Genomic DNA, 12184 nt, shown 5'->3' on the forward strand with positions numbered 1-12184 from the left:
AGGTTGGAAACACAACTGAAGCTCAAGGCTGGGTGGGACCTTTTTAACAGCTGCAAATTAGTTGTGTTTCTTGTAGGGTGGAGCCACAATCTCTCATATGTAGGCCGTCCTGGAAGGGTGAAATGAGAAATTGCTGTTCACAGACGCTCTCCATCCAATCTGACAAAGCTTGAGCTATTTTGTAAAGAAGGGGCAAAAATATACTCTCTAGATGTGTAAAGCTGGTAGAGATCATACCCAAAAAGACTTGCAGCTGTAAGTGCAGAGAAAGGTGGTTCTACAAAGTGCTGACTTTGGGGTGAATACAAATACACACCACACTTTCACATATTTATTTTTAAAAAATGTTGAAAACCATTTAACCTTTTCCTTTCACTTCACAATTATGTGCCACTTTGTGTTGGTCTATCAAATAAAATCCCAATAAAATACATTTACGTTTTTGGTTGTAACATGACAAATGTGGAAAATGTCAAGGGGTATGAATACTTATTCAAGGCACTGTATATACCATAGTTTGTAGACGCTTTAACGTTCACACAAACCAATCAATATACACCTATTGGAATTTTTTATTTTTTTTAACCACTTGCCGACCAGTCACGTTGACTGTACTGCGGCAAAGTGGTTCGTTATCGTCTGGCGACGTAGACCTACGTCACCAGACATTCCCCTCTCTCGGAGGCTCGCTCCTGCTGTATTCAGTTACAGTGGGAGTCGGGCCAGGGGAGGAGCGGCGGTGATCACCGCCTCTCTTCCCAGATTTGTCGGGGAATCGAGTGTGGAGATCCGCCCGCTTGTGTAAACAAAGCGGGCGGATCTACTAAGTGACAGGCAGGGTCAGATTGCAGGTTTCAGCTTAGCTGAACCTGCGATCTGTCCCTGTGTCACTCAGTCGCCTCCCCCCACACACGTAGTAAGCACCAGGCATAGATTAACCCCTTGATCACCAATAAAAATTAACCCCTTCCCTGCCAGTGTCATTTTTACAGTAACCGTGCATATGTAAAGCACTGATTACTGTAGTAATGTCACTGATACCCCCAAAAGTGTCAAAAATGTCAGTCAAGGGTCCGATCTGTCTACCGCAATGTCGCAGTCGAAAAAAAAAAATTGCAGATCGCCGCCATTACTCGTTAAAAAAAAAAAAAAAAAAAAACACAAAAAATGACAGAAATCTTTCCCTTAGTTAGTAAACGCAATAACTTTTGCGCAAACCAATCAAAATACGCTTATTGTGATTTTTTTTTTTTACCAAAAATATGTAGCAGAAAACAAATTGGCCTAAAATGATAAAAAATTTAGATTTTTACTTTTTTTTGGGTGGGAATTTCATATAAAAAAATGTGAAAAATATTGTTATTTTTTCAAAATTTTCGCTCTTTTTTTGTTTATAGCGCAAAAAGTTAAAATTGCACAGGTGATCGAATACCACCAAAAGAAAGCTCTGTTTGTGGGAAAAAAAGGACGTAAATTTCATTTGGGTACAGCGTTGCATGACCGCGCAATTGTCAAGTCGCACAGTGCCGAATCGTAAAAAGTGGCCTGGACGTAAGACAGCAAAATCCTCCGGTGGTAAAGTGGTTAACCAAAGATGTAGTAGAATACATTTTTGCCTAAATTTTATGAAGAAATTAGATTTTTTTACATTTTTTTTTTATTGGCTATGTTTTATAGCGGAAAGTAAAAAAACGTTTTTTTTCTTCATTTTCTGTCTTTTTTTTTTTTTTTTAAATCAAAGAAAAGTTTTATTGAGAAAACTCACACCATAAAAACAGGTAAATGTACAATTAGTTTCCACATTTAGGTTTTTTCACAGAGTACAAATCTCAACTCTTCAGCAAAATACAAGTGCACAATCCGAACCACAATATTTATCCAAACATACCCGTCCCCTTCCCACTTGCCTCTATTCCCATATAAGGGCCCTTGAAACACTCTCTGATAAGTTATGTTAACAAACGTTCCATAATCAGGTCAGTGGGGGCCATACCCGGAGAATTCAACCAGACTCCCCATATTTTAGAAAACTTTAGAGGAGAACCCCTGTGTTGGTAGATAATCTTTTCCATGCGTAGAGTGACATCTAGCTGCCCCAGCCACATCCCATAGGTTGGGGGATTCGGTGCGGTCCAGAGTCGTAGGATAAGTAAATGACTTTGGCTCAGGTGGCAGCCTCCCGTATAAACCTATCTTCGACTACATGGTCTAGTATACCCAAAAGGCACTGTCTGGGATCCCTAGGGATTTCCACCCCTTACACCCTGTTAATAGCTGATGTCACATCTGACCAATATCGGTGCAGCTTCGGGCATCTCCACATTAAGTGAATTGGGTCCCCCTCTTCCCTCCGACATCTACTACAGAGATTACCGATGCGGAGACCCATGGCGTGAAGTTTCAGAGGCGTATGGTGAACTCTAAGGAGGATGTAGAACTGGGATACCTGGTGTGAAACATTAAGAGAGCAAGTGCGTATCGCCTCTAAGGCCTCCTCCCACTGCTCGCCCGGGATCTTCCCCACATCAGTGCACCATTGTTCGCATGCCTTGCTAGGGTATTTCTCCGGGTATGTATCCAGTAGCGAGGCGTAGCAGCTGGATATAAACCCTTTGGTTTCAGTAAATTGCTGCATAAAGGAGAAGACTGGAGGACATGTAAAGCTGGCCCAGGGTGGATTTTCTGTCTTTTTAGATAAATAAAAACCCAGTGGTAGTCAAATCCCACCAAAAGAAACCTCTGTTTGAAAAAAATTATATAAATTTAATTTGTGTACAGAGTTGCATGACTGAGCAATTTCCAGGTAAAGTAGCACAGTGCTAAATAGCAAAAAGTGGTCTGGTCGTGAAGGGGGTGTAACCTTCTGGAGTTCAAGTGGTTAAACAGACCCAAAAGGGAGCAAATAAGAAAAGTAAATTTTCGGGTTTATGTATTCCTTAAGAAAAAATATTTCCAAGTATAATAGTAATCTGGACTTCCTATTTTAATATATTTACCGCTTGTGGACATACAGATCCCATATTAACCCTAGAAAAAAAATGTAATACTTTCAGCTTATACAAACCGTTTAGTCCTAAAACAAATCTGTAGCTTTTCAGTGGCTAATATCTTTGTTACGGTTCGCCTGTTTTTCTTGGTATTACTAGTGAACTTTGTTTGCTCCTGGATATTCGCTCAAATTGGTAGCTGCCTGGTCATGATTACACCAGCAAAAAGTAAACATGATGAAGGACTGGAGCAAAAAAGTCAAAGAGCAAATCATAAGATTAAGCTCATATATTGTACTGGGGTGTCCTGGTTAATTATTAGAGATGTGGTTTTAGTTTGTTGCCTAGGTAAAAGCTTAGTCTGCATGTTTTAAAATGCAGTGCCAGGTTTTTTTTTTGTTTTTTTTTTTACACAAATAAACCGTGTTTTAGTTTTATTTTAGACATGTTTCCTAATTTGCATCCTCTTCAATTTTTTTTTTCCAGACCAGCATACAAATGTCTCCTACAAGGCTAAAGTGTGGCATTTTCTGCTATTTTCCATAAGCTGCCATAAGATGAGCTCCATTGCTGACAGGTAATTTAGTTAATTGAAGCTTTGTTATGTCTGGCAGTGTGTGATGTGGTGATGATTTTGTTAAAACAGACCAGTGTCCGCAAAAAAGTTGCATTTCTGGAACCACCAGTTTATATTTCTGTTCAACTACACAATTAACAATATGTGGCTTATCCGATGTGGTTTAGGTTTCTTACCTACTTATTATCAACTCAAATATTTATTTTTGTAACTTTATTTTAAAGTGGAACTACACTCCATCTGAGCATCACAAACCAAAAACACTAATTCATTTTTAATGACCAAAGCAAACTCACCCATCCATGTCACTATGTTCTATTTCTGGCCGTGACTATCTTTGGTAAGATCAATGTAGCATTTACTTCCTGGAATCCATCTGCTCTTACCTCAGGCAGGAGGGTGTGCTTAGCTAAGAAAACACCTCCTTCTCTCATGAAGACTCCTGTAATGTATGATATTGTTTGCCCAGGCCCGGACACCAGGAAGTAATTAAAGAAATGTAAAAAAATAAATATAATATACTTTATCTATTTACTAATGCTAGCAGCATAAAAATGAAAAGATAAGGGCGATAGAGTGAATTTCCACTTTCAATTTTTGCTGTCATAAGCGGTGTAGTTTTTCAGTATAGAAGCGCATTTCTCCTCTCACCTTCCAGGATGGCAACACATGATAGATGAGAGGCTCCACCCTACAGGAAACACAATCAGTTCACAGCTGTTAAAAGGCCCCACCCTTCCCCTTGTCCCTTTTAGTATTGATTGGGTTTAGTATTGATTGTGTTTCTCCTACAGCAAAACATTTTTTTTTTTTCTCTGACCAGAAGACCTAGAGAGTCGGATGGTACTCCTGTGAGGCAGGTTCAGGAATGCCGGTGAGGGCCGCACTCTATCTGCATGCCTTTTAGGCTTCTCACAGGTCGCTTCTTGTGGCACAGGCAAGTCGGACACAGCTTGGTGGTCCCTCCGCTTGTTGCCCCTTTCAGCAGCTCGGGTCTCCTCCTGTCCTCCCCTGCATACAAGTTTATTTTGTGTTCTTTCTGTTTATTTTGGCTATATGACTCTTTTGCTTACTAGAAATACACCACATTGAAAGTTGGGGGTTTCTTTCTATTATACCTTATTTTTCTGTGCATTAGAAATGCACTACATTGTTAGTAACATTTCTGTTGGTTACATGGCTGTACCCGGGCTGCTAAGTCAGAAATGTACAAAGGTTCCCTGTGTCATTTCTGTTATGACTACACTGGTACTAATCAAAGTGTTACATGGCTGTACCAGGTTACTATTCAGAAATGCGCGACATTAAGGATTGGTACGTGTATGGTGTGAAAAATCGGCGCTAATTCAAATCATAAATAAATGTGATACACTCTGTGACAATAACGATGTCCACCACTGTGGATAGTGCTCTATATGATAAAACCTGATGCAAAAATGTCGAAGTAAAATCAATCCTCAATGTAAAACTGTAAAAGCGAGCCTATACACAAAAGATCTTCAATGGATGACTCTGAAAAGACTGTGCATAAATAAAGTCCTCAAAAAAATATATATATATAATGCAATCACAAAATCAATGCAATAGATGAAAAAGGGTGATGATCAATGTAATCGTTGATGACCGATATGTGATGAAAAAATTCCTGAAAATATTTCATAAAACAATTCATAAAAAAGTTGTGTATAAAAATATATAAATATATAAGTGTCTGAGAAAATCCCACAGTGTCCAATATACAATCAAAGATGAATGAAATAAATCTTCAAAGGATCAACCAATCGTAAAATATAACATCAATAATCTGGATATCGATCCAATCTCCAACAAACAGGTGTGTAGTGGCCGCTTACCTCCCATACACACTATCTGCACATGTGTGTAATCCAAACAAGCCGATTGCTTTCCTTTGAACTGGGCTTCCGACCTCTCTCCTCTCTTGCAGGCATGTAATCACTGATGTTCACAGTACATCGATCTCCCAATCCAGTAACGATCTTCAGCTGCACAATATGCTCACTCCAAGCCGTTCCGCCTCCCATACACACTATCTGCACATGTGTGTAATCCAAACAAGCCGATTGCTTTCCTTTGAACTGGGCTTCCGACCTCTCTCCTCTCTTGCAGGCATGTAATCACTGATGTTCACAGTACATCGATCTCCCAATCCAGTAACGATCTTCAGCTGCACAATATGCTCACTCCAAGCCGTTCCGCCTCATAGGATATAAAATGAGACGCTCATGGTGCAGTAACTTCAAAACCAGTTTAATTACAATAAAATATACACTTACAATCAAATAGCAACAAACGAGCTAAAGCAATACACTGTAGAACCTCCGGCTACGGCCGTAAACACGGAGGTGACGTCACCCGGCTCTTCCCGACGCGCGTTGCGTCACTACCCACGTGACTTTTTCAAGGGATATGACATGATATCATATCCCTTGAAAAAGTCACGTGGGTAGTGACGCAACGCGCGTCGGGAAGAGCCGGGTGACGTCACCTCCGTGTTTACGGCCGTAGCCGGAGGTTCTACAGTGTATTGCTTTTGCTCGTTTGTTGCTATTTGATTGTAAGTGTATCTTTTATTGTAATTAAACTGGTTTTGAAGTTACTGCACCATGAGCGTCTCATTTTATATCCTATGAGGCGGAACGGCTTGGAGTGAGCATATTGTGCAGCTGAAGATCGTTACTGGATTGGGAGATCGATGTACTGTGAACATCAGTGATTACATGCCTGCAAGAGAGGAGAGAGGTCGGAAGCCCAGTTCAAAGGAAAGCAATCGGCTTGTTTGGATTACACACATGTGCAGATAGTGTGTATGGGAGGCGGAACGGCTTGGAGTGAGCATATTGTGCAGCTGAAGATCGTTACTGGATTGGGAGATCGATGTACTGTGAACATCAGTGATTACATGCCTGCAAGAGAGGAGAGAGGTCGGAAGCCCAGTTCAAAGGAAAGCAATCGGCTTGTTTGGATTACACACATGTGCAGATAGTGTGTATGGGAGGTAAGCGGCCACTACACACCTGTTTGTTGGAGATTGGATCGATATCCAGATTATTGATGTTATATTTTACGATTGGTTGATCCTTTGAAGATTTATTTCATTCATCTTTGATTGTATATTGGACACTGTGGGATTTTCTCAGACACTTATATATTTATATATTTTTATACACAACTTTTTTTATGAATTGTTTTATGAAATATTTTCAGGAATTTTTTCATCACATATCGGTCATCAACGATTACATTGATCATCACCCTTTTTCATCTATTGCATTGATTTTGTGATTGCATTATATATATATATATTTTTTTGAGGACTTTATTTATGCACAGTCTTTTCAGAGTCATCCACTGAAGATCTTTTGTGTATAGGCTCGCTTTTACAGTTTTACATTGAGGATTGATTTTACTTCGACATTTTTGCATCAGGTTTTATCATATAGAGCACTATCCACAGTGGTGGACATCGTTATTGTCACAGAGTGTATCACATTTATTTATGATTTGAATTAGCGCCGATTTTTCACACCATACACGTACCAATTCACGGTGGGGACACCGATTTAGATTGGCAGCTTTTTCTACATTTTTTTTTTTTTTCTTTATTTGATATTTTGGAATTGATTTACTCCTATCAAACCCCTCTGGGTAGCGCATTAATCCTCTTATTTATTTATTGACATTAAGGATTGCTAGTGACATTTCTGTTATGACTACATTGTTGCTAATCAAATTGCACAAACTTTTATATTTTGTTAGTAACATTTCTGTTACATGGCGATACCATGTTACTATTCAGGAATGCACAGCGTTAAGATGGCTAGTGACTTTTCTGTTATGTCTGCATTGTTACTAATCAAGATGCACAACTTTTAAAATTTTATTAGTAATGTTTATAAAATAAAAAACGCACTTAAGGTTAGAGACTTTTTTTGTTGATCTTATGACTGTACCCTGTTGCTAATGCACGACATGGAAGTCTAGTGTCTTTCTGACATATAACTATACCTGGTTGCTTATCAGAAATGCACAAACTTTGGAGTTTGTATCTTTTCTGTTAATTTTTTGTTATATGACAGTACCTTGTCAGGCATCAGCAATGCACAGCATGGGAGTTTGTGTCCCTTCTGTCTTTTAATTGGTTTTATTGCTGATCTTGCTACACTTCAGAAATACACAACATGGATGTTTTTTGTGTCTTTTCTGTCTTTACATTTGGCTACGCATCTGAATACTCAATAGTGAAGACGGTTTGTGTCTTCCTATTTATATTATATAGCCCTAGCTTATTGCGCTTTTAAAATACACAACTATGAAGTTTATGTTGTGTCTTTTCTGGGTTACCTATCTAGCTGCCCTTCAGAAATACACAACATTGTTGTCTATGCTGATGTCCTCTGTGTGCATCTCTGCTGTGCATCAGTATCGCACAATCTATGATCATCTATATTTGTGATATTAGTTATACATTTATCACTTTTATTGCAGACCTTATTTTCCCAGGGACATGGAAGGGCCAGGAGTTCTGGCTGCAGAAACTTCAGATGTCAGAATAAGCAGTCCCTTACATTCGGGCATACCAGAGGAATTCCCTCTGCTTAAAACCTAGTAAGGTTGTAGGACACTAGAAGAAGGTTATAAAATATCCTCCTCTCCCCTTTAACCACTTAACCCCCGGAGGATTTGGCCGCTCAAAGACCAGGGCCTATTTTGAGATTCGGCACTGCGTGACTTTAACGGACAATTGCGCGGTCGTGCGGCGCTGTACCCAAATTAAATTGACGTCCTTTTTTCCCACAAACAGAGCTTTCTTTTGGTGGTATTTAATCACCTGTGCGATTTTTACTTTTTGGGGTATAAACAAAAAAATGAGCGACAATTTTAAAAAAATAATAATATTTTTCACATTTTTTTATATAAAATTCCCCCCAAAAAAATGGAAAAATCTAAATTTGTTAACATTTTAGGCCAATTTGTTTTCTGCTACATATTTTTGGTTAAAAAAATCGCAATAAGCGTATTTTGATTTGCGCAAAAGTTATTGCGTTTACTAACTACGGGAAAGATATGTCAATTTTTTTTTTTTTAACTAGTAATGGCGGAGATCTGCGATTTTTTTTTTTTTTTTTTTGCGGTACTGCAACATTGCGGCGGACAGATCGGACCCTTGACTGACATTTTTGACCCTTTTGGGGGTACCAGTGACATTACTACAGTAATCAGTGCTATACATATGCACTGTTACTGTAAAAATGGCACTGGCAGGGAAGGGGTTAACTTTATTGGTGATCAGTGGGTTAAATGTATCCCTAGGGGCGTGATTCTAACTGTGGGGGGGGGGGGCGTTGCTTGTGATGTAACCACAGAGACCTACGATCCTACATAGCAGGATCGTATAGTCTCTGCAGTTACATCAGGGAGAATGACAGACGGCTGTGTTCACATCAGCCGTCTGCCTTTCTCCCTCTCCAGCAGGAGATCGCGAGTGACCGGGGGACATCGGAGCCGCCGGTCACTTGCGTGGGGATGTCAGGGAACGAGTGGGGCGGGAGCACGCCTCCGGCAGTGCGCGCTCGCCCCCTAGAGGCTCGTGGGCGAGCGACGTACCGGTACGTCCCTTTGCCTAGGAGGGGCTGACCGCCGCAGTATAGTTGTGCGGCGGTCGGCAAGTGGTTAAGAACTTTGTTCATAGAGGTATTGTTGCCTAAAGATGCAGGATCAGAACATATATGACCCGGTATCAGAATTTATATGACCCGTATACCCAACTCAATAGGTTTACAATTGTATATGTATCACTCCTATCACACTCTCAGCATAACTGGTTGCAGTAAGCCAATGTGAGTGTTCTGCTACTGCTATGGACTTACTCTGAAGTAAGGATCTCCTTAATGTATCCCTCATCAGTACCAAAAGGCACCCAATAGTATTGAAGTGGATTATGGTTCCAGACATCAGGTAGGACACCTGATCTCTACGATATGGTTAAAAACATTCATTTAACAAACTCCTTTCCGCTCAATTTTATTATATTTACGAACAGGTCTATAGGGAGTGGATTATGGTTCCAGGCATCGGGTAGGACACCTGATCGCTACTATATGGTTAAAAGCATTCTTTCCACTTAATATTTTAATTTTATTGAATTTGCGGGCAGGTGGAAAAGGAGTTGTCTGGTATATAGAGCATTTTTCACAACTGGCATGCCAACATTCATTTGTGAGGGAAATCATAGGTTTGGTGCACTTGGGTACAAACTTGTCCAGCTTCTGAGCCCAGGTAATAACCTTACCTTAATCTATTTCCCTTAAGCGGGCTTTCCTTTACCCATCACTATGGGTGATAAATAGTAGAGGGGGGCCTGAACAGAGTAGTTTTTAAGCCAGATCCGCTATGTTGATCAAAGTAGTGTCTTTGTTTCACAGAACAAGTCTTGGATTATTCCTGTCAATGGCCCTAAGAAGTGGTACAGACATGATGGACCATGATCGCTGGATGATTTAGACAGTCAGCCTTGCTAACCTACTGATGTCACAGGTTTTCTGATTTCATCTTTAAGTCCCACTCCAGATAGGTCCTGCATCTGAAGCAGAGAAGGCAGAGACTTCGGAGGGACAAACCTGCTGATCAGCCTCTTGATCCAAGATATCTGCATCACTCATAATGGAGTGGAGGTAAAATGCGCTGCAAGCCTGGCATTTGGCAGGAAGATCTTGCAGGCAGTTGTCCCACCCTAAGGTACGCCTGTGGGTACTTTATTATCCTCTCATGTGTTGCCGTCTTGGAAGGTGAGAGGAGAAAACTGTCTGTTACACTTACCGGTAACAGTGTTTCTACGAACCTTCCAGGACGGCAGGCCTACTTCCCGCCCAGTTAAAAGGGTGAGGAAAGAATGTAAATAATAGGTGGTACTTACCAAAGTGATTATACATCCCTTGTGAATCGGTTGAACGACATTTTTTACAACTGAGGGACAAGGGGAAGGGTGGGACCTTTTAACAGCTGTGAACTGATTGTGTCTCCTGTAGGGTGGAGCCTCTCATCTCTCATGTGTTGCCGTCCTTTAAGGTTCGTAGAAACACTGTTACCAGTAAGTCTAACTGACTTTTTTGCTGCATTCAGCAAATCGGAATCGTTTTATCAACCTCCATCTCAAGTGAAGGTGGAAAGCTGCTGGCTTATCGGTCAATGTAAAAGATAACGCTCACCTTTTTGACATCTCCAGCAAAGAGCACTGCGGAATGAATTTGTGAAAGGTTTTGGGGACCCTATACCAATACAAGAAGATCTTCAAGTGTTCATTGTGCAATATGAGGTCTCCAGAACAAGAATACTGTGTCCAGTTCTGTAGACCTCACTTACATAAAGATAAGTGAGGTGATAAGTAAGATAGTCTAGAGACTAAAATGGTGATCGGTCTGGGGTTAAAACACATCAAGACTGACTTAAAGCGGAGTTCCAGCCATTCACTCACCTGTCCAACGGTCCAGCGATGCGGCCTCCCGAAGCCTCGATCCTCTCCCTCGGTGCCGGCATCACTGCTGTGGGAACCCGGCTGTGACAGTTTGCGGCTTCACAGCCGGGTACCCACTGCGCATGCGGGGGTCGCGCTGCGCGTCTTGATTGGCCGGCAATCTTCTGGGACCTCTGACGTGTCCCAGAAGATTGCAGGGAGGGAGGGGGAGAGGAGAACTTCCGTTCAGGGCGCCGCGGCGCTCCGAGCGGAAGTGGGAGCGGGTACCTGTCAAAACTAGGTACCCGCTCCCCCCCAAAAAAAATTACATGCCAAATGTGGCATGTCAGGGGGTCAGGACTCCCTAAAGCGGAAGTTCCACTTTTGGGTGGAACTCCACTTTAAGGAACTTAATATGTATAGTCTGGAAGAATGAAGGGAAAGGAGAGACATGATTAAAACCTTTAAATACATCAAGGGGATGAGAGAGGTTCAGGAGAGCAGCATTTTCAGTATGAAACCAAAATTTAAGAACACGTGGACATGACCTCAAACTGGAGGAAAGTTCAAAACTAATTTTAGAAAGTATTATTTTACTGAAAGGGTAGTTTATGCTTGTAATAGGCTTCTAGCAGAGGTAATGAAACTGCCAGCAGTACATGGTTTCAAACATACTTGTGACAAATGTTTTGAAGGTGTGGATGTTTGTCATACACTGCCCAGCCAAAAAAAATGTTGCCACCTGGAAATAACTAAGCAGCTAACTAAACTAAGCATACCAATTCCTGGGAAAGATGAAGGACAAGTGCAAACTGGGAACTCTTATCAACTTAGGTCATAAACTCAGCTGTCAAGTCCATCTGAACTGTCCTATTGGATATATATATATAGCCCAAAGAATGAGGTCAGCTGACTACCTGAATATACTGAATGACCAGGTTATTCCATCAATGGATTTTTTCTTCCCTGTTGGCACGGGCATATTCCAAGATGACAATGCCAGGAATCATCGAGCTCAAATTGTGAAAAGAGTGGTGTTCAGTAAGCACAAGACATTATTTTCACACATGGATTGACCACCACAGAGTCCAGAACCTAACCCCATGAAAATCTTTGGGATGCGCTGGAGAAGGCTTTGCGCAGTGGTCC

General features: G+C 41.0%; 1 protein-coding gene across 3 annotated transcripts in view; it reads left to right on the forward strand.

Moving 5' to 3' along the window:
• Positions 1–12184, forward strand: part of CLOCK (clock circadian regulator) — a 391283-nt gene that overhangs the window by 155194 nt on the left and 223905 nt on the right. For all 3 annotated transcript variants that reach the window (XM_082245462.1, XM_082245463.1, XM_082245464.1), the window contains exon 3: positions 3474–3564. In XM_082245462.1, the coding sequence (XP_082101588.1) occupies positions 3545–3564 (20 nt within the window). In that variant the 5' untranslated portion in view covers positions 3474–3544. The remainder of the gene's footprint in view (positions 1–3473; positions 3565–12184) is intronic.

Source organism: Pelophylax lessonae (genome assembly GCF_965119305.1).
Source record: "Pelophylax lessonae genome assembly, chromosome: 1".
Taxonomy (NCBI): Eukaryota; Metazoa; Chordata; class Amphibia; order Anura; family Ranidae; genus Pelophylax; species Pelophylax lessonae.